At 38.1% G+C, this 23,155-nt stretch overlaps 2 protein-coding genes across 7 annotated transcripts in view; one reads left to right on the forward strand and one right to left on the reverse strand.

Moving 5' to 3' along the window:
- TEK (TEK receptor tyrosine kinase) overlaps positions 1-22,863 on the forward strand; it is a 40,179-nt gene extending 17,316 nt beyond the window's left edge. For 4 of the 6 annotated variants that reach the window (XM_064403490.1, XM_064403491.1, XM_064403493.1 and 1 more), the window contains exons 3-23: positions 334-444; positions 3,621-3,773; positions 4,665-4,796; positions 5,947-6,087; positions 6,287-6,415; positions 7,186-7,340; positions 7,598-7,739; positions 8,116-8,277; positions 9,095-9,229; positions 9,997-10,290; positions 11,548-11,847; positions 12,383-12,540; positions 14,290-14,500; positions 15,432-15,542; positions 15,876-16,066; positions 17,166-17,279; positions 18,168-18,238; positions 18,803-18,843; positions 19,944-20,040; positions 20,555-20,654; positions 20,888-22,863. In XM_064403490.1, coding sequence (XP_064259560.1) covers positions 334-444; positions 3,621-3,773; positions 4,665-4,796; positions 5,947-6,087; positions 6,287-6,415; positions 7,186-7,340; positions 7,598-7,739; positions 8,116-8,277; positions 9,095-9,229; positions 9,997-10,290; positions 11,548-11,847; positions 12,383-12,540; positions 14,290-14,500; positions 15,432-15,542; positions 15,876-16,066; positions 17,166-17,279; positions 18,168-18,238; positions 18,803-18,843; positions 19,944-20,040; positions 20,555-20,654; positions 20,888-20,962 — 3,023 coding nt within the window. In that variant the 3' untranslated portion in view covers positions 20,963-22,863. Of the gene's footprint in view, positions 1-333; positions 445-3,620; positions 3,774-3,914; positions 4,111-4,664; positions 4,797-5,946; positions 6,088-6,286; positions 6,416-7,185; positions 7,341-7,597; positions 7,740-8,115; positions 8,278-9,094; positions 9,230-9,996; positions 10,291-11,547; positions 11,848-12,382; positions 12,541-14,289; positions 14,501-15,431; positions 15,543-15,875; positions 16,067-17,165; positions 17,280-18,167; positions 18,239-18,802; positions 18,844-19,943; positions 20,041-20,554; positions 20,655-20,887 lie in introns of those variants that run through there. The other 2 variants (XM_064403492.1, XM_064403495.1) reach the window with 2 other exon arrangements.
- LOC135291260 (trichohyalin-like) overlaps positions 1-23,155 on the reverse strand; it is a 422,947-nt gene that overhangs the window by 274,098 nt on the left and 125,694 nt on the right. The gene's annotated exons all lie outside the window — the stretch shown is intronic.

Consider the following 23,155-nt stretch of genomic DNA (forward strand, 5'->3'; position numbering starts at 1 on the left):
TAAAAATGTCTCAAGAGATGAAGAAACTTTGGAAAGTGTTTCACAGCCAGTTGGGGTTCCTAGTTTAGAAACTGTTTCCAGTCAGCCAGAAGCCAATTATTTTTTTCATGCCTCTGGTTCTAGTGCCATTCTGTTGTTTCGGGGTATAGGCAAGTCCTCTGTCTTGGCCAAAACATAGGCTGAGGCTGCTGATGGTAAAGATTCACTTTATGCTCCAAAGAAATTAAGGAGTCAAACTCTGAGTGAGGCTCATGCTGCAAGCCATTCTCAGCTATCAGGCCAGAGGCCAGACAGAGACAGCAACTGCTATTTATCACATATTTCTGTTTTCAGCTTCCTTCCACCCGGTGGCCTTGACTGTTACAGCAAATAAGGGAGAGCATGTGAACATCTCCTTCATCAGAATGGCATCAAAAGAGGAAGATGCAGTGATCTACAAGAATGGTATTCAATCTTTCTTTTCTTTTCTCTTTCTGCTGTAATTATTTTAGCTGAGGGCCAAGTAAGTATTTTAAAGTTATGGCTGCTAATGCCCATGCTATGCAGCTGTAGCAGGCATCATTCCTCATACATTTAGTGTTTCCTAAAGGGGTGATTTTCAATATGTTGATCTAACCTGTTTCTCTTCCACCAAAGTTACCAATTCTTTGTTTATATCTCTGCTTTGTTTTTTGTTTTAATTTTTGATTTCCTTCTACATCCCTTCATGTATTTGCCTGGTTGTTTTCAGGTTGTTTATCTTTCTGGGCCACTGTGAAAACACAGTTAGAGTGTCTTTCATTGCATTTCTGCTATTTTTCAAGTGATACTTTGCATTCTTCAGAAGGCTTTTTGAGGACATTTACCTTCCATGATGCCCTTCAAGCTAAGAAATTAATCACCAGTACTCTGCTATTAGAAAGAAAAAATTTTAAACAAAATCTAGTCCTTATTTCATTCAACTACAAGAGTTAGTCAGGTTGTAAATTTTGTAGTTTTGTAATACCAACTCTTCTACCTAGCATGGCACCTAAATGACAGGTAATCACTGTTCTGCTGTGTGTTGCTCCTGCTTGATGCTTAGAAATATGTGCAGGTTGCTATCTACCTTCTGTAGAAAAATACCAAAAATAGAGGGCACTATAACTCACAGTGTCTTCATAATCAAATTATAAAACCACAACAAATTATGATTGTGGGAAGCACGTATAATGTTCTGCTCCATCTTTGACAGTCTAGCTTACAGTGAGCCACCAGGAAACAGGGAGTAAATAGAGCAGGATGACGTAAAGAATGTCAACACACTGCCAAAGAACTCATGTAGCAGTCAGCCTCAACCCCAGTTGATTACCTGGAGCACTTCAAGAGGCTGAAAGAGTTAAATAGATAAAAGATGTCTTTTAAAGAGGCAAAGTAGCCTTTCACAAATACCTGTTTCTTTGGACTTCAGAGACTCAGCTATGGCAGGGCACAGCAGACAAGTTTGCCATCAGTTGTCATTACAGGATCCCTAGGAAAATTTTGTGATCTCCTATCACCAGTTTCTCAGAAAAGAACCAGATGAGATATTGGACAGAACTGCTTACATCATGGCACTCCCTTAGCTGTGATTCGATCTGGAAATTCAGCAAAAAAATCTCAGATTGCCTCTAGACAGTAGGTCAAGTTTTTCAGTTGAGGTTGATGTTGAAAAACATTTCTGAGAAGTCCTCATACAGCAGCTGGAAATGAAGAGAAAAGACTTCTCTTTAGCTGTTGCAGTCTTTCACTTTTAGTTGTTTCAAGTACACTTCCCCCTCACAGCATCTCACAATGGCTGTCTAGACAGTGAAATGGTTCTGCTAAACAGGGTTGCTTTAAGACATTGGCATGACATCTTGTAAAACAAGTCATAAGAATCGAGACTTGCTTAACAGACCATAAGCATAAGGCTTTCTTAATGCTTTGTTGTCAAGTTTGTTATGCAGCTTGTAACTCAAAAGATACTAGACAATGCCCCACAGTTTCAAAACAAATCCCTATAATTATTTGTTCTTTTAATTTGGTCCTGTTTTCATGGAGAATGTTTGTCATGTTCTGTCATGGACTAAAGTGACCCACTGTCACAGTCTTTCTGCTGCTTTGGTTATGATCCTTAGCAAAGTTTTACATTTCTAGGCTGCCTGAAATTTGACAACAGTCAAATTGATAGTATATGTCTAGTCAGAGACAGCAGAGGTCCTGCCTGATTCCGTTAACCTTCTAAATAATTTAAGAAAAGTGAAAAAAGGGAAAAAAGCTGTTGCATTTTCAGTGTGACTGTAAAAGAATGTAGAAGATGAGGCATGAGAGTACCATTGCTAATAGTCTTTCAGCCATTTGAGCTTGTGAATCAGAACAGGATCAGACTGTCTGGGTTGTTAATGTGAGCAAGTTGGGATTTGCAGCCAGGAGAAGAGAAGTCCAGAGGGAGACCTCTATAGCAGCCTTCCAGTACTAATGGGAGCTGAAGGAAACCTAGAGGGGGACTTCTGACAGTGACAGGACAATGGGGAATGGCTTTAATCTGAAAAAAAGGGTGTGTTTAGATCAAGCACAAGAATGACACTTTCATATGTGAATGTAGTAAATTGCTGGGACAGGCTGTCCATGGAGATGTTGGTTACTCCATCCCTGGAAGTGTTCAAGGCCAGGCTGGATGGGGCCCTGAGCAGCCTCATGTAGTGCAAGGTGTCCCTGCCCATGGCAGGGGTTCAAAACTGGATGATCTTTCAGGCTCCTTCCAACCCAAGCTATTTTAGTGAGTGTCATACAGACATGCAGTAGTCATAAAATCACAGCTATGCTATGTAGGTTATATTGGTGAATGACTTTGTTTGTACAGTGTGGATGAACATGTGCACAAATATTTTAGTGAGATCTAGCTGGACCTGGCATCAACCTACTGCAGCAGCCTTGCTCTAACAGATGGGAGTGAAAAGACTCTTGGGGGTCCTGAAGTTCAATGGATGTAGCTTCTCTTTGACAGAAACCAGTGTTCAAATGTTATTACTTGGTGATCCAGAGGGAGGGAAGACCAAATACTATTGCCTTATTTAGCAAACATGTATGACCAAGGACAACAAACTTAGAATAAAATAAAAATGGTCTGTAGAGAAAAAAAACTGGAAGAAACAAAAATGTGTTAAATCTGGGAAGAACGATAAAGCTATGCTGAGCTCTTCCTGCTTTCATCTTCTAAGAAAATCTTTGTGCTAGTCAGACTGAATTGGACCTGGTCAGCATTTGCTCTTCAGCTCCAGCCACCCTAGAATCCTTGTGGATTGTTATCCCTTACTTCAGAAAAGACCAAGAAACAAAAGGAACACTTTTAACCCCTAAGCTCTTATCAGAGCTGAATGTGAAGTAGTTTGTCCTGTTTGTCTATTAATTCTCCTCAAGATCTACTAATTCTCCTCAAGATTTCTCTTGCTTTTTACTTCCACTTCTCCAGTTATGGAAAACCAATGTAACTAGAGTTGTCAGAAAATTCATAATTAATAAAGAAAAAGATTCTGCTGCTTAGCTTGCCCCAACTGTCCTTCAGTAACCAATGCAAGATCATTTCTTTATTTAGAGGGTGAATGATGTCTGTCTGTGGTATCTGTGTGCTCCTTCCTCAGGCTCCTTCATCCACTCCGTGCCCAGGCATGAAGTGCCAGGAGAGCTGGAAGTCTCCTATACTCAAGTGCAACCACATGATGCAGGGGTTTACACTGCCAGATATATAGGAGGAAACGTTTTTACTTCTGCTTACACGAGGCTTATTGTAAGACGTAAGTTCCACTAACGTGTGGTGATGATTAATAGTTACAAGTCAAAATTAACCTGAAATGAAACATATTGTGCCCAAATAAGGACCAAAATCTTTCTTGACACTTGCTGCTATCAGATTATGTCAGAAGAAAGTTTTACCCAAGGGCCTTTGGGTAAAACATCAAGCTGATATTGATGCCAACAGCTGAGAGAGAAAAAACCACCCCATCAGATTTAAGTTGAGCTCATCTTAGCTATTGCCAGGACAGCTAGCTCTTTTGTCAGCATCTCAGCTTTTTCAAACACCACAAATGAATAAAGGAGGTAATGCTTCACGGGGTCTCCCTGTCCTCTATGGTGAGTTATATCCAAACCACTCTTATCCTAAGGTTCCTAGTCTTTAGCATACTATATGATAACTTCACAAACTACCTTAGTTCTAGTTAGCTCTTAAGGTTCACTTCCTACTGGATGACATAATGAGTTGGGATATTTTGCTATATGCATTTTATATACTTTTCTGCTCATGCTGCTATGTCAATCAGGTGTAAGGAAAATTCTATTCTGTTAACTTGGACAAAAATATAAAATTTGTGTGAAAAAATAGATAGCTGTTCAAATATCTCACATTGTACAGAAAATATTTATGACGGTAACACATATTTCATTCATGAATATCAACACAATAGTTCCAGGAGTAGTGAATAAATAAATCTAATGCCCCAAATTTGGATTTTGAACTTACTGCTACCTTACTAACAACCAGTGGTCCCATTGACTGGTGTGTGGGGTTCCATATAGGTTGTACTTCTATGTCTTTTACTGTTTGCTCTAAAAAGAATATTACAACTTGAAGGGTTAGTAAATAAGAAGACAACAAATATGTAATTCATTATATTTTTCCACAAAAGGATGTGAAGCTGAGAAATGGGGCCCTTCCTGTAGCTTCCACTGCCCTTCCTGCACAAACAATGGCATTTGTCATGAAGATACTGGAGAATGCATCTGTCCTCCAGGTTTTATGGGAAAAACGTGTGAGAAAGGTAAGTAAATAGCATTTTCAGCAATTGCTTATTAATTTGTTCTCAGTAACAGAAATTGTTGTATTATTGAGGGAAGCATCACATGTAGTTCCTGGTTTTACTCTTGAAAGCTGCAGCATTTACAGCTAGTGCTAGAGACAGGACAGAGTTGGGTGAGATGAATCCTGAATTCTGCTCTGGCTGTTGTTGCAGCTGTATTTAATTTCTCTCTCTCTTCTACTAGTAGAGATTATTTTGCTAGGGATGATGAATGTTTCCAACACTTCATGACCAATATGCACTTGGACAGTATGCTACCTAATACCTCCAAGGCTCCTTTTCTCACAAAAGGCAGGACCAGATGATCTTTTGAGGTCACTTCCAATCTGAGCTGTTTTATGACTTCCTTAAAATGAGTATGCTCAGTGCTGCTGACTAAGTTAAATGCATTGTAGTACAGGATACCTTAAGAATACATTGGCACTAGGAAATATGCTAGAAATTCCCTGGCTGCTTCTGAAGAAGCTGCTAATGTGCTTACAAAGTGCTTTGTCTCTGTAGGGATATCAGCAGTGCATATCTGTTTGTGCCAATCTGTGTTTGTGGCAAGTAGTTTGGATTCTGGAAAAATTATAGTGGGCATCACATTGTTTTGATTTCTCCAAGCATCTTTTGGGTTCATTGCTAAATATGTGTCCTTTTATTTGACTGGATTGCAGCACTGAAAATACTAGAGCTAAGCTGTTGGAATCATTGGCATTCAAATCACCTCAGCATAGTGCTGCTCTTATCATAGAAGCAAAACCTTTACATCAGCAATTTCACATGCGTTCACCACTAAGAATATTTGGGTTTCGTGGCACTAATTGTCCATTTTACATTAGAAAGGCTCATAAACACAATTTATTGCTGAATCTGTGTCCCATAGATCTAAAGCAAGGGTGCTTGGCTGATGGATCCTTACAGTGTGAAAATTGTTTCTGCTGCCTGTACTTGACTATTAGAACAGCTGTGACTTAAATTGGTGTGGTTTTTAATATATTTGAATGATCAAAGTGCTATTTTTAATTCAAATTCATGCTTTCTCTTGTCTAATGCAGTATCATTAGAAGCACTGCCTCTTTCATGGACAATGCCGTTGGGTTATTCTTTCCCTCTCTCCCTTCAACAGCTTGCGGAGCCAACACATTTGGCAAAACATGTGAAGAGACCTGTAAAGAAAATTATGGCTGCAGAAATTTTATGTTCTGTCTGCCAGATCCATATGGTTGTTCTTGTGCCACAGGATGGATGGGACTGGAATGCGATAAAGGTATAGTGAAAAAAAAAAAAAAGAATGGGGGAATCCTTAATGCTCTGCACACAGGAAATACAGAAGGGAACCAACAGAGAAGAGTAGTAGATTATATATTTTACAGTCATGTGAAAGGTTTTTTTCTGAAATGAGACTGAAAAATACTGGAAGACATTTTCTAGCACCTTTGCACTAACTGCAACCTATGTACTTGCAGAATGTAAACCTGGGTTTTATGGGCCAGATTGCAAACTCAAATGTAATTGCCACAATCGAGGAACATGTGACAGATTTAAGGGCTGCATCTGCTCCTTTGGATGGCATGGTCTGCAATGTGAAAAAAAAGGTAAAGTAAGGTACTAAATTGTTGTACCCACTGTAATTAAAACAGATCTTAATGCTGGTACAGCATTACCATTCCAGGCTGGTATTCTTGCTCCACCCATTACTTTCCAGGGGCGCAGACACTTCTGTACAGCCTCATTGCAATACAGTATTTTTAAGCCTCTGACCTATATGTTGCATTTATTAAGATGATATCATTAGATTTTCAAGATTTACTCTATAGGACTTGATTGATCTTAACATTGATCTTAACATCTCAAATCCCTGACAGAAGATGCACATCCAGCTTTTTGTATAAACTCATGGTTTTTTACCATTACCTACCTCTTAGCTGGCTGTATACATGCCTATACCATTAGCTGCATGACCTGAAAGTGATAACTGAGACATTGAGACAACACCAGAGTTTAAAACTGCTTGGTCTCTCTGGGAGAAACCCAAGTTTACAAAGCTAACACACCTTGTCTCATTGGATTCAGGCAAGGTACTCCGTAAGATGCATTCAGCACTTATTATTTCAGCTAGATAAATAAAGTGACAAATCCACTGCTGATTTGTGAAACTTTTCAAGAACAAAACCAAATAGAGAGATAAAGGTCTGATCCAACCAGCCAAATTATACTGTTGCGATCTGTCTGGTCTTACGAAGAGTCAAAATAGAGAGAAAGTATGAGGGAAGGCAGAACCAGACACCTACACTGCCTGCACACCTAAACCTACCTTTTGAAATGTCTGTTGGAAGGGTGACATTATACTATATATCTTCTGTAGGTTCAGCAGATCTTTCGCCTCAGATAGTAAACTTACTAGATCCTGTGGAACTCAATTCTGGCGTCGAGTTCAAGCCATTTTGTATAGCAACAGGGATGCCGCTTCCTAAATCTGAAGAATTCAAACTCTTGAAGCAAGATGGAACTGTCCTGAGGGTAGGCTCCTGATCAATTGCTTTCTGGTATTTCTAATGTTTATATTGACTTTATCTGTTGTTAATGCATACTATGGTTTTCAAGCATAATATGAAATTTTGGTATTCTGGGATACCCTATGAACTTCTCAGCACATATGAAAATATGAAGTTGGCCTTTATAGATGCTTTTTATAGATATCACTAAACTCAAAGCATCATTGGAATACTCAAAAATGCCCAAATATTTCAGGTCTTGTACGTCTTTTGTCATTTCAGCCTGATGAAATTTCTACCAGTAATCATTCTGAAGCCATGTTTAGAATTAATCGAGTCCTACCTGGTGATACAGGAACTTGGGTTTGCAGTGTGCAGACAGTAGCAGGAATGGCAGAGAAACCATTTCAAGTTGCAGTCAAAGGTAAAAGCTTTCTTGAAGTGTCCTTGTCTCTTTAATTTTAAGCACAGCTTTACACTCCAGCATATTTGATCTTTCTGTTCTCTGCGCTGCTGGAAAATGCCTGAATAAATATTTACACTTGGAATATGAACAAAAACGCATTATAAGTAACATACTAATTATGTATATTGAAAGAATAAGCGTGATGATAAGGTTTAGAAGAACACCCAAGGTTTTTTTTTAAATATCTTAACTGTCAGCTTTAGCTCATAAAGCCCCATCTATTTTATGAGAGTTTTGAAGAGCATCTATCATTTTCCCATAGATCTAGGAATAACCAGTGTCTTACTGATACAGGGAGATAAAAGGTTAGTTTAATACGTGCATTCTTGTTCAGTTCCTCCTGTGCCACAGTATGCCCCAAGGCTGACAGACAGAGGACATAATTTTCTCATAATTGATATCAATGCTGAGTTACACAATGGAGATGGACCTGTTGTGTCAACAAAACTTCTGTACAAGCCAGCAAAACGTTATCAGTCCTGGATGTCTGTGGAAGGTAAGAGGATGTTCTTTAATTCCCTTAAAGACAAAATTCACCTACCAACTGAAACTCATCTGTTTCTGTTCTTGATTAGCCTCAAAAGACTCTACAGTGCATAGAAATTAAACCTTTTGTGACTAGATGTGTGACTGTTTATCACTACACATAATGTTCATGTGGATGTGTTACACCAACAGTTGTTGAAAGTGTATATTCACTTCAGGAACAAAAGGTTTTCCCCTCCTTCCTTAGGATTAATGCTGTACTCAGTATTGGGCCCAGCTGTTTTAAACTCCCATGTAAAAGGAAGATTTTCAAAAGCAGTGGGCAGTATGGAGACATGGAGACATGCTGAGGCATTTACCCTCTTGTGTTGTGTTGATTGTGGCCCTAGTGAGACAAATAACTTACCAAAATATTTATCAGTAATGGTATAGGCAAAATGAAACCTGCTTATGAGTTAGATGACCTCCTCCAGCTATGCTTTCAAATTTTGTGCATAGCCTAAAATACTACAGGAAACATTACAGGGCCTTTAACAACAGCTGTTACTAAAAGAGTACAACCCAAGATCTGTGTACAGAAAGGACATTGACTAAGCAACCAGTATTGTTTTGTCCTGAAAGAACGGCAGGTGAAGCAACCTTTGGACTGGGTTGGAGCTCAATTTAAAAATAGTTATTTTATACTTCTAATTAGTTTATCCCACTGAATCAAGAACAACAACAAAAAAGGAGCCTGTGTATCTTACCTTGTATTTTCCAAACATTTTCTTCCATATCATATTTCAACATGGGCCATGGCTTTACTTACTTTTGACTTCTATTGTCAGTAAAAGGCACAACTAAAAGACTGGACAATCTGGAACCTAAAACTGAGTATCAGTTCTGTGTTCAGCTGAGTCGTCAAGGGGAAGGCGGGGAAGGCCATCCTGGACCACAGGCCAGCTTCACAACAGCTGCACTTGGTAAGGGATCACCACGGCTTCTCACAAATGGGGTATTTCAACTCCTCTTCTCTGCTGTCTGTTCCCTGATCTCTGTCATAACACTTTCACTTGAGCAAAGAAAGTTGCACTTGAAAACTTTGTAGACTCTTTCAAAAGAATCTCAGGCAAAGGGATATTAAAAAAAAAAAAGAAAGATAAGAAAAAACCCAATAAAAAAAACAGAGGTGAAGAAAACAAGAAAAAGGCAGAGCTATTATTTTCCCTGATTTAGAATTGAGGGATCTAGGAAATAAAAATTTATATATTTTGGTTGGCTATGCAACAGAGTTGGAGATAAGAATCACTTTTTTGCAATCCTTCCTCGTAGTGCTAGATCAACTTACTTTAAAATTGAAGATGTTGCAACAAGCCAGAAAGTTTTTAATTCATTTGGGATAGATCCCTAACTAAATAAACTGAATACAGACATACAGAATATATGAGGATTACACCAGGACCTATCTAGCAAGACAACCACTGTTGGCTTCTCACGTCTAAAACAAAAGCACATCTGCAACACCAGCTCATTGAAGATGCCCTTTTATTGCCACATCATCTGTTGCTAAGATACTGTGGGACTATCAACACTTCTTAGGTGTAACTTCAGCCAAATTATGTGGGATGGCTGAGAGAATTACCCTATGTCACCCCAAACTGGGGCAAGTGGTTGGGAATAACTGTACCCCTATTTAGCTTAGATATCAGACATGAAATGTTGTTCCCTGTTTCACTGTGGCTTTTCTAAGGTCTTCCTCCACCAGAAGGTATCACTCTCTTTCCAAAAAGTATGACATCACTGAATTTGTCATGGCATCCCTTAACACTGAGGACAGAGGATGATATTCGTGTTGAAGTGGAAAGGAAGAGCGTGAATGACAACGGTGACGAGAGCAGTGTTATTACTCAAGTGCCAGGAAATATGTCCACCTTGATCATTAAAGATCTTGAGCCTAGACAGCAATACATGTGCAGGGTACGGGTGAACACCAGGTCCCAAGGAGAATGGAGCAACTATCTGTATGCATGGACTTTCAGTGACAGTAAGTGCTGATTCACATCCTTCTGTTTAATTCTTCATGTTACCCCCAGTGATCAGACTAATTGTCACTTGATGATTACGTTAAATGTAATCCTTTATTTGGTATCGCTTAGTTCCTGATGATCGCTTATGGTTGTTATTGCTATCATTTGGAAAGCTCAGCATCCAAAGGAATTCTTCTGCTGGAAATTGTCAGGAACTATTAATGTGGGTTTCTTTTAAAAGGAGAAAAACAAGCTTCAGAATCCACATCTTCATTTCAGTGGGACTCATGCTTCTGACACAAGTAGCGTTTTTTCCTCCTCAGAGTGATGAGCCATCAGAGTTCAATACTCCAAGCTCTTTTGTTACTCAATTCAGCTATGACAATACAGAAATAGTCAGCACTTAAAGAAGAGAAGATGCAATGCAAGGTAAAACCCCTGTGAGCAAAGAGTGGTTAAGTGTGCTACACTGAAGACCGCTCTTGAACTCCCTGAGTGTGAGCACTGTGCTTTCACAACACCACAACAAACGCCCTATCTGAATGAAGTACCATCTGAACAGCTGTCCCTCTGAATGGCTGATGGGTGACACTGCCCTTACCACACACTGGAAAGGTGGGCTTCTTCCTCCTTATAGGTCATGTAAAGAGGCCCTCACTGAAATCCTGCATGTGTTAGTGGAAGTATCAATGGCTGTCATGGGACTCTTCATTTTCCTGAGCTCTGACACCAAACTGCACTGAGAATCACATAAGGGTACTGATTTCCAGGAGAAGGTACTTAGCTTAATATTCATGGCTGCATCTGAAAATGTAGCACTCAACCCTGCTGGTAGTTTTCTGATTAGGTTTTTGGAAGTGTTGTTATCAATTTCCTTTTTTTCTAAGAGCCTGACAGGTAATTGCTCTCTGAAGCAGTGAAAGTACAGGACATGGGAATTACAAGGGAATGATGATACAGTATAGAAGGAAATTAACCCTTTTTGCATTAATCTGAAAGGAAATATGGTGAGCTTGCATACAACTCAGAGGATGTGTCTCTTCATCCAAGACAGTATGTTGAATGCCACTCCAACCTCTGCTGGAAGTATGGAACACTGCTACAAGGATGGCAGCACATCAAGATCATAAAATTATTGCATTCAGTTGCCATAGCTCATCAACAAATTCTGTTTAGCACAGCAAAAGTACTGAGGAAAATGTTTTGTTCTCTGTGGAAAGGAGAAAGAGGTGGATGTACACGCCAATGCCTTGTGTGTTTGTGTTTGTTCTCAGGAATCCCTCCTGCACCGAACAACATCAGGTTTTCTAACACCACAGACACATCCTCAGTCATCTCTTGGACAGCTGCTGAGGGTCATTCCATCTCCTCCATCATCATCAGCTACAAAATTTATGGCAAGGCTGAGTACAACCACATTGATATTATCATAAAGAACACCAGCATTACTCAATATCACCTCAAGGGCCTCGAGCCAGACACTGTGTACCAGGTTCAGATTAATGCTCAGAACAACATTGGCTTGAGCAACCCGAACACATCGTTTGAACTGAAGACCCTTCCAGAAACTAAAGGTTAGTTAATCCACTACGCTGGATTTGCACAAACCAGGACTGGTTGAGTAAACTAAGCTAACACATTGTCTTGTTAGCTAAGACATTGTCATAGTACTAATTTTTTAATCTGAGTTTTCTTTTGCTATTAATTCTGACACGCAACACAACACCACCAAAATTTAATTCTTATTTCACTGCATGGTATTGATGAAGTGACAACAAGCACCATTTGTGTATATCCACTAAAAAGGGCCCAGTGACTCAAAAATTAGAGTCAAAAGTGACTCAAAAATCAGAACTGTGTACAAGACCATTAGATCACTGAATGTGGCCTCATCTCTGCTCTGACTGAATGCAATACAGTATGTAGGTGCTCATACATCTGAAATTCAGAGCATCCAATGTTTTTGACATTTTTGGAAAACAAAAGAATGCATTCTTAGCTCTTTAAACAGTTTACAAGACAGGAGTATTCAGTTATACATCGCTAATGTATTGTTAAATTCAGAATAAGCTGAAAATGATGATGAATTCTTATGTCCTTCCTCAACAGCTCCATATGAACCAAAAGGAGGCAAAATGCTGCTTATTGCTATCCTTGGCTCTGCAGGGATGACCTGTGTAACAATTCTCCTGGCCTTTCTCATCATGCTGCAGTTAAAGCGAGCCAACTTCCAGCGTCGAATGGCTCAGGCTTTCCAAAATGTGGTGGTAGGTTTCCAGCTTTCCTGTGTCAGTTTGATTATTAACTCTAGCTCATCTTTTCCTGTGTTTTCTTCCAATTTCTTTTTCCTGGCTTTCCCAAACACTGTGTTCTCTTTATGTCTGCAATTAGTACTGTTGTAAAGCTTCTACAAGTAACCCAAAGCTAAAGCTGTCACAGCTGCAGGCTAGGAGGTAGAAAACTTCACTTGAAAAAAAGTTTATAGACCATTTGCTGTGGTTCCTCTTCTGCCTTGTCACATTTGTGTATGACAAGTACCAAGCCAGACAGAATAGAGGAGCCTTTCTGCCTCTATGAAATCATGCCTGCCATATTAAATTGAATATTTAATATTTCAATTAAATATTTGAAAACTACCAAATATTTAATGTTGCTTTTGAGCATCAGCAGCTGCTGATACCTGCTCATTCATTTTCAACCTGGGGACAGTACACTAGGGATCTATCAACGGCAACATCATAGTTTTGGCCGTGAGGAAATTGCTGAAGGCTTTAACATCACATAAGGGTATCTCTCTATACACACATATGTATTTGTATCCTGCTGCAGTCTCTTTATTATTTTTCTTTTTCTTGGGCCAGGTCTCATAAACCCTTAAAAAGAAATATAATTCATCCAAGAATAGCTTAGCTATTACTTTGGGGGCAGAAATAAGCAGGATGATTTCTGCTGCAGTGTTAGAAACAAAAAAGGTTTAATAAAAGGCAAGATAACAAACAGAAAAACTCGAGCCAGGTGCAGAGGTCTGTTCCTGGTAAAAACATCTCACAAAAGCCTTTTAGCTCTTTTGTTCTCTTCTTTTCTACCTGATGGGCCAGGCAGGACTTTTTGGCTTCTGTCCAATTAGATGTCCTCAGGTTTTTGGTGAAGTCCCTAAGGTCCTATGAGGTGGCTTTTCACCTAATCGTTAAGAGAAACTTCTGGGCTTCATTCCTTTTTTGGGGGACAAAGGCTAGTTTTGCCACTCTTGTCATTAGGGGGCACACTCCTACACCTCTTAATCACTCTGCTTTCTGGTGCTTTTCTCTGCCTTCAGAGGGGAACCTGTGGGACAGATTGAAGCTGGCCCAAAGAGCTCCTTCATATTTAAATCGATTGTTTCAGAAACAGGGGTGGGGGCTCACCCAATGATATGACCAGTCTGCAGGCCACACAGACTGGCTTTGTCTCCTAGTCCTAAAATTTTTCTCACAGCAGCATTTCATGAGAATGTGTAACTGAAGAGGAGATGTCTCCTTAAGCATGAAGGAAGATAATTTCCTCTCTCTTTTTATTTCCTTCCTTCTTCTTGTATTACCTTTCCTGCTGAGCCTGACCAACACAAGATTTAATTAAGCCTAACATGAAATAAATCTTAAACCTGAGACTTATAACTGGTTTTGAGATCTGTTTTATCACATTATTTTTGCCCATGTCCTTCATCTTCAAAATGATTATAAGCTGTTCAGGAGGCCCAGATCTAAAAGGTACTTACACACGAATTAGAAGCCTGATTAATTTGGTGAATCTGGGCAGAACTTCTTGTTGCAATTAAAGTAGATGTAGCTGTCTAATGTACTCATTCTGGTGTATGTAAGAGATGGATTGAGCTCTGTGTGTGTGTCTGTGTGTGTCTGTGTGTGTGTGTGTGTGTGTGTGTGTAGATGAGTGAGCATAGGTATCTGGGAAATGTAATCAAGGCATTGCTCAGTGAAGTTGAAATCACAGTTACTGTCATTTTCTTAACTCTGTTGCAGAGGGAAGAGCCAGCTCTGCAGTTTAACTCAGGTACTCTCACTCTGAGCAGGAAAGCCAAAAACAGTCCAGATCCTACTATTTATCCAGTTCTTGAATGGAATGACATAAAATTTCAAGATGTGATTGGGGAAGGTAACTTTGGACAAGTCCTGAAAGCACGCATTAAGAAAGATGGCTTACGCATGGATGCTGCAATAAAAAGGATGAAAGGTAGTAAAGATCATGGATTCTGTGACTAAAGAGTTTTCTTGATTGTGTATTCCAAATGTTTCTCTGTCATACAAAGTGCTTAATAGCCCTCTTTTAAAGCTAAAATAATTATTCATAGTTGCTAATTAAACTGTATCAGGTGTCACTAGGCCACGATTGGTCAACAAATGTATTTCTGCTGGATCAAGTTGGTTTCTATTTCTCCTCAGTGGTTGATATGATTAACTATAATGTATTTTTCAATTCATAAATCAGTATGAGCTTCATGTGAGTTCATTTGCAAGGCAAGATGCACTGGCTAGATAGGAGCAGAGAGCTAGTCTTGGGGCACAGCATTTGTTCATCTTGCTCACTTTAGCTGTTCAGAGACAACTGCATCTATACATCTATAAATACCATGGGGATCATTACTTTTCTTTTTATTCAATGGGCATGACAGCTATATTCTAGAGACAGCTACAATACGTACAATACTGCAAAAATGTGTGTTTTATTGTAATTCACCAGGTCATTATCTAGGCATTAAAAAACACTTTTAAATGTGGTGATTAATTTAAAAATAGCCAAGGTCTACATACAGGCAGGAATAATCAACAGCACACATATGGAAGGATTTTTAAGCAGCTACTTTTCATAAAATCTGCTACAACATTTTGCACTCTCAGGTAAGGAGAGTGACAGGGTGGGTTATGATACTTCCTTTCTCTGCAGATAGCTTTTACAGACACTTGTTTCTCATATTTTTTTTCATCTGATTGAAAAACCCTACTTTTTTCTGCAAATACTAATGTACCTTGCAGTTTTTCTTTTTCTACTGGGGTTGAAATAATAGTGGCCCAAGCAACGCAGAGTCCCCATAATTTAAAAAAATATATACTGCTATAAATTCAGTTCAAACTAAAGCATACATGTGTGCTTTTTTGATTTTCAGAGTACGCCTCAAAAGATGATCACAGAGATTTTGCTGGAGAACTTGAAGTTCTTTGTAAACTTGGTCATCATCCCAACATCATAAATCTTTTGGGAGCATGCGAACATAGGGGTAAGATACTATTGAATGCATGAACTTTAAAAATTACTTTTAAAAAAACCCTCTAACAAGCCCACGCAGTCCAGAGAAACACTAACAGGTCTCTGTGCAACATTTGTTAAAAGGTCAGATAAACTTGTGTCTAGATCTATAAGCCCATATTAATGCTCCAGAAATTATGCTCAACACTACCTCTAAATTCTCCTCTACTCCTAGAAATTAGCCTGTTTGACATTGCCCTCCAGTGTTTATTTCCTTTTTTCACTCAAGCTAGTGTAAATTTCTAAAGACTATTACTGACCATCTCTTACTTTGTGATATGCTTCCTATCTGATGTTTTGTTAGGATATCTTTACCTTGCTATTGAATATGCTCCCCATGGAAATTTACTGGACTTCCTTCGGAAAAGCAGAGTACTAGAGACAGACCCAGCATTTGCTATTGCCAACAGTACTGCATCTACACTTTCGTCTCAGCAACTTCTGCATTTTGCAGCAGATGTTGCCAGAGGGATGGACTACTTGAGCCAGAAACAGGTCAGACTTCAACTCTCTACCTACTGAAAGCATGGAAAATACTTTTCCAGGGAATATGACCTTTAATTACATTAATTTTTAATTTTAACTTCTATAGCACACAATGAATGAGATTTATTTTGTTGTCTCCATTTAAACTTACCAAATACTATGTCATGGGGTGTCAGAACGCAGAGCATCTTTCTGGATGCCCTGGATGTCTCAAAGCCCTGGCAGGGGCTCGGAGACCCCGGCAGGAAGCCAAAGACACCTGGAAATTCGACCTTAATTCATGGAGCAAATTGCCAACCTTATATAAAGAATTAAAGGTCACAAAAGTTTAAGTAGCATAGTAGTAGCAATCACAGGGCGAAGGGAAAAATTTTTGGAGCACTGTACAGGGGGGTTTTGTATGTTGTCAGGGGGGTTTGAAATTCTGTACATGAGGGTCAGGGTTTCTAAGATGGAGGGATTTGGGCGTGCCCTGTCCTTCTTCTTTCTTCTCCTTGGCATCCATGTTCAGGATGATGTTGGCATGTATGGATTGGTTCATGGTGAAGGTACACTTGCCAACAAGGGCGAAAAGTATTGGAAATTGAAGGTAAATATCTAATACATAGTTTTCACTACAAAAGAGACAACCGCCCCGTGGGCGGGAGAGAGTGCCCTTGGCTGTCTTGCTGATCAGACCTCGGCTGGACAGACAGAAAAACTTTGTAGATAAGAAACAATAAACTCAACTGAAGACCAAAAGCAAGAGTCCAGATTCCTTCTTCGAGAGCGCGGCCTGCCCAGAACCACCTTTTCTCGTGCTGGGGCAGAGACAAGTGACAGCCGACCCCGGCAATGGGGAATAATGGAAGAGGCATTAAGACTTAAAATAACATGGTAGTTAACTGCTTTCATTTTCAGATAAAATTTAAAATGTTCTTGGTAGTGACCAAGCCAAATACCAAGCCAATTTCTTTGTTTTATGTTTTTGTTCTAAATGTTTGCCATTTTCAATATAGCAGTAAAGTAATACATGTAAAACTAAATTACACTGATTCCCTTATTTTATTACATTATTACATGATTATTATTATCATTATCATTATTATTATTATCATCATCATTTTAGTTTATTCATCGAGATTTGGCAGCAAGAAACATCTTGGTTGGAGAAAATTATGTTGCAAAAATAGCTGACTTTGGCTTATCAAGAGGTCAGGAAGTTTACGTTAAGAAGACCATGGTAAGGACCAAAACAAATTGATACAGTCTGTTTTCTTGACTTTGCTTTCTTATTTCTTAATCTGTGTTTTAATATGAACAAAAGTGCAAACTTATGGCTATTACAGAACTGATTTTTTAAATTTTATTAATTACCATGTAAAATATGCATGTTTATTAACATACACATAAATACATCTACTTGTAATAAATCCTGTAACATGTTTGTAATATAAAATGTAATTTTAAATTATTTATATGAATATGGATGACAGTAAAATAGATGAGTCAAGCTGGTCTAATTCTACTGAACAAAGCCAAAGTTACCAAGAAGGTAACCAGATGTACATCAGGATGGGTCCAGAGCTAATGCTTTGGAGGATCTGAAAGAAGATACATAATAAGCATCACGTAAACTAAAGACCAGAAATAGCACTGTGTTGTCAAGACACCACGATGTTCAGAGGCATCATCTGAGGTATTATTTACATTTCACCTTGATGCTGATTGGATATTTTTTAATAAACGTTCATGTGAACTGTTCCTTTGGGAAGCAAATCATAGAATCATAGAATCACAATCATAGATTCATGGAATGATTTGTTTGGAAAGGTACCTTCAACACCATCTAGTTCCAACCCCTCCTTTCACTACACCAGGTTACTCTGAGCCCTATCTAACTTGGCCTTGAACACTCCCACATCCACAACTACTCTGGGCAACCTGTTCCAGTGTCTCACCACTCTCACAATAAAGAATTTCTTCTCTAAAAGTTAGTAAGTTAATTTACTTGATAAAGTTTACTTAAAGTCAGTTTTCACTAAGGTAACAGAGAATGATTGTTGGCATATAAACTGCAATATTGCTATACCAACAAGTGAAAAATAAACTTTCATTAAATAACTTCTAGGGACGACTTCCAGTGCGATGGATGGCAATTGAATCTTTGAATTACAGTGTTTACACCACAAATAGTGATGTGTAAGTATGTCTTCAGGTGGCATTTTAAAAAAATTCCATATGAAGGAAAGTTCAACAACTAGCATGAGACCTCTGCTCTTAACTCAAAATACCAGTGGTAATGTCAGCATGTTAGCAATGGAAGCAAAAATAAAACCCATAACAAAGAAGTTACTTTTATTTCTTCCTCAGGGTCTGATCAAGTTCTGTGTTCACAACCTACTTGGATGTGCTCCGCTACTTTAGGTGTACTTATTCAAAATTGGAGACCTGATGAATATTTGGGAAACCCGGAAGAAATTTGTATTTTATTTAGGAAACTAGAAATTGTATTTGGAAAAGAAATTCTGTAATTTCAGTATTTGCTGAAATCTCACAATCTGATAAAGGTCTTTGGTTGACTCAGAGTGAATTAATTTTGCTAATTTTCCTGCTTTCTGATTCTGCAAGCCCCATCACTATACAAAACTTTATAAAAATACAGAAAAACATCACACTTCCCTGTGTTCCTTGACTACTAGCAAAACTACCTACCATTTTAAAATATTAATTCTTGTTTCACTTCATAATATCCCTCTGTTGCAGATGGTCATATGGTGTCCTCTTATGGGAAATTGTTAGTTTAGGTAAGTACCTGAATTTTGTACTGCACAAATAAACAATCTGCACCAAATCAGCTCCATTCACTCAGTCTTTTAAAAAATATTGCTCCACAATAGATTTCCATTTTCTTTCTGTTTTATTCTGCTACATTTTATTTAGGATCAGTATGGTTGGAAATGCAATTGTCAAATTTTCAATTCAAGTACCATTTTAAATGAGAAAGAACCATAATGACCATGTTTTCATTACACTGTAAGACCCAGGCCATACCTAAATATAAATTCCAGGGTATCATATGATATATAGCCTTAGTACAACATGTTTTGAGTTTGGTGGGTGGTTTTTCCTCAGCTTTCCTGCATTTCAAATCAAGACTTATATTTTAATGATATTGCAGGGTGGGGAAGTAATCACCTCCTACTCCAAATATTCATGAAGAAAATTTTTAACATTAACCTTCAAATAAAATTTAGAGTTCATTTCTGCAGATACCTCTACCCATCATGATTGTGATACAGCCTTGCTCCACTCAAAATCATTGTGTTACATCTCTCTTGTGATTTGCCCTGGAGATGTGCCCATGATCTGCTGGCCAGGAGATGCTAATGACTGAGGTGCACATCGCCAGCTGGACTATGGATTTCTGATTTGTTCCTGGCTTTCCTTACTAAATGGGTTGGCACTAGATATGGAGGGAGTATGGAAAATCAAGAGTCTAAGCAACCAAATACCTAGAGAAAGGGGCAAAACCAGCTAACAGTAAGAGCTCCATGAGTCTATACCAGATCTTATCATTATGATGTTAAAGAAGGAATTACTTGCCCAGTGACATCAATGCTATTGAAAAAAACATTTTTAATATTATCAGATCCTGGCCCTCAGACTTGTAGAAGAAATTAGGGCAGCCACACAAATGAGAAAATTGGCACTTAATTTTACTTTTCTCCTCCATATTGTGCATCAAGCAGTAAGGAAGCATTAACAATAAAAATGTAGCTGGAAAATACCCCCTGAGTTTGGATTAATTTAGCTGTTACTATGTTAGTAATTTCAATTTCTACTGTGAAATTAAACTTTGTTTTATTAAAACCTGCTTCTTTTCATGACAATGGTTAAACTTTAGGAGGAACACCATATTGTGGAATGACATGTGCAGAACTATATGAAAAACTCCCTCAAGGGTACCGACTGGAAAAGCCTCTCAACTGTGATGATGAAGTGTGAGTATTGCCTCAGAAAAAAAAAAAAAAAAAAAAAAAAAAAAAAAAAAAAAAAAAAAGAATAACACAATTTCAGCTATAAAACATAGACAATTTCTACAAGAAACTAGCAAACATTTTTTTTCACTAGAAAATATAAAAACTACATTAAAATTTTTAAAAGTGCACAAAACATGAAAACTACATAAAAACATTAAAAAGTGCGTAAGTCCTTTTGTATACAACATACACAGTTAATTTGCCATTAATACTTTCTCAGGCTCTCCGTTCCAGCCAGTTATCCTGTTCTTTACACAAAACACCAGGGTTTTAGCTCAAAGAGAGATTTTTGATTATTCCAGAGTAAAAGAAAGTTATTTTGAGACAGCAAATAACTATTAAAAATGTAATTTCAGCTATGTAGAAATCCATTTCCCTCCGAAAAGTGGAATGTGCGTAATCTTTAAATTATCAAAAACTTGTAACTTTAACCTATGTATCTAAACTATGAAATGCTGGTGTTGGATTTTTAAAGGTATGACCTAATGAGACAGTGCTGGAAAGAGAAACCATATGAAAGACCATCATTTGCTCAGATACTGGTGTCACTGAACAGGATGTTAGAAGACAGGAAGGTAAGAATAAAACTCTATTTTATATATTAGTATATATATTTTATATATAAGTATGTATATAAAATATGTATATAAAATATGCGCTCTGTTTAATAAATTTATATATTTATATCTTTTATATAAATGTATATATTACAAATATTTAAATAATTAGGCTATGTATAATTTCAATATTATTTAGGGTTCTTGAAGTAATGCACTTTGCATCACATCTCTGCTTATTTCCTTTCCAGACCTATGTGAATACTACCCTATATGAGAAATTTACTTATGCAGGAATTGATTGCTCCGCTGAAGAAGCTGCTTAAGACAGAAAAAAATCTTCATTCATCAATGATGTATTACAGAAAACCAAAATTCAATCTGCTGGAGCCCAAAATGTGATGTGCTGTGTAGAACTGCGTATAGCTCTAACTATATATAATACAGCAATACTGTTTTTCCACAGTTATGTGTGTGTACAGCACACTGTAACCTCTGCCTTCATAGGCTGTAGAAGTGTATATACTGTCCAAAGCAGGTATAGACTAAAGTCTTAAAATCTGTTGTTTCATTCGCAGGGTTTTCTTTTTTCCTAGTCATGTAGATATAATGTCTACATACATATTGTAATGCATTAGGTATTGACATCTTAGAGGGTTTTTTTATATTTTCCAAGAGCTACTCATAGCAAAGTGGTAACTTATTGCAGTATTCCATATACATTTCATCATGTTTGAAACAAAAATGCTGGGCAGTTGCAGTGCAACAATGGAAGTTGTAATCCAGCGTGCTCAACAAGGATAATTAAGACAGACTCCTGTTTGAATGCAAAAGTCAGCTAGTAGAAGTAATCTAGTCAGAAGTTCTATTGATACTTGTAAGATAAAAGACATGCTATTGTTCGTTCATTGCCTAGCATGACTGTCAGGTTTTGCCCATATGCAAAATATACATATATTTTGAAGTGTTTATTGTTATCAGAGGCAGCCATACAGCAATATTCATGAAGCGTAGTGTTGAGGAGCATACTACGTATTGTAAACCACATTTTTACAACTCACCTGGGTATACATGAAACTTACTCAATTTGTATTTCATTTAATAATTTCAATGCATAATTATAAATAACTACCTATTATGTACCAGCAGGGCTTACTTACTTTTGTTTATTTCACCCTTTCATTCTATCTGTAGTGTGGTATGGCCTCTTACAAAATATCGTACTCAAGTGCTTCAAAACAGTGATATTTGTCCTGCCAGAAAGGTCCCAATCCTTAGACAAGACAAATAACGTCAGGATTGGCTTGAACTTCTGGTGTCAAGCCAAGTACAAGGGTTTTGGTGGATTTACCCTATCAAAATTTCATATAGTAGCCAACTTCATGTTTTGCACAAATGTTCCCCTCTTGCCCTTGACTTACCAGCTCACAACTGTCCATCATACCACAATGTCGTCCCAGTTGGGTGCAACAGGTCATCCCCTCAGACTTGGAGAAAGATGGATGCTTGAAAGAGTGCAAGATCTTCCCTTCTGATTCTTATTTTGTGAATGGGTATGTGATTAGTAACAAGGTGGGGGTATCGCCGCAGAGTATAGAGTAACATTAATGACATACACCAGACTGACTCAAATAGAATATTCCCTATTAAAAGGGAATAATCCAACAAACCAATAAGCCAAGGGTGCTGAGATGACTTGTGTGGCCTTGAGATAGGCAGAACTTGCACTGTAAACCAGGTGCTAGATGTAAACTAGGAGTTTATTGTTGGGGATTAAAATAAGTTTACTTATAGAATATTAGAAATTATCTGTGTAGGTTTAAGTTTAATTGTAACTTGCTTTCACCTTAGCATGAGAGGGCCCTGCTCAAAACTTAGCATAGGTGAGCTTTAAATGAATTCTTACCATAATGGCTAAGCAGGGGAGAAAACAGAAAAACTGGTTATCTTCAGATAAGGGCTGAGACCTTGAAGGGTCCTAAGACTGCCCCAAGCTGGAATATAAGAGCAGTTAATGACACACAGACATGGATAATCCAGTGAGGTGTTAGAAGACCCCAGACCATAAATCACCATAGGACTAAGAGGCTGATGCAGGGCACGTGACAAGTGTGTGATGGTCGGGTGCACAGACTGTAAGGGTATAAAGGCCCAGGGATTTCTTTGGTCAGGGTCCCTCTCTGGTGGCACCCAGCTCAAACTGAAATAAACCGACTCTGCCTTAGAACCCAGAGTCCGATCTCTTCTTTCATGTTTACACAGAGCAAACAGATTCACTGGACCAAAGTTCAACTCCCAAAAAACCAAAAAAAAACCCAAAATAAAAACAACAAAGAAACAAAGAAACAAAGAAACAAAGAAACAAAGAAACAAAGAAACAAACAAAAAAGCCCCAAAACCCAAACAACCAAAAAAACCAACAAAAAAAAAAAAAGCCCAGAGAAACAAATTCCACCACCTTTGTCAAAAGAGACTATTTGGACAGTGGTTTTTGAAGCATGGATTGCATGCTAAATTGC

The sequence above is a fragment of the Passer domesticus genome, chromosome Z (genome assembly GCF_036417665.1).
Source record: "Passer domesticus isolate bPasDom1 chromosome Z, bPasDom1.hap1, whole genome shotgun sequence".
In the NCBI taxonomy this organism is placed as follows: Eukaryota; Metazoa; Chordata; class Aves; order Passeriformes; family Passeridae; genus Passer; species Passer domesticus.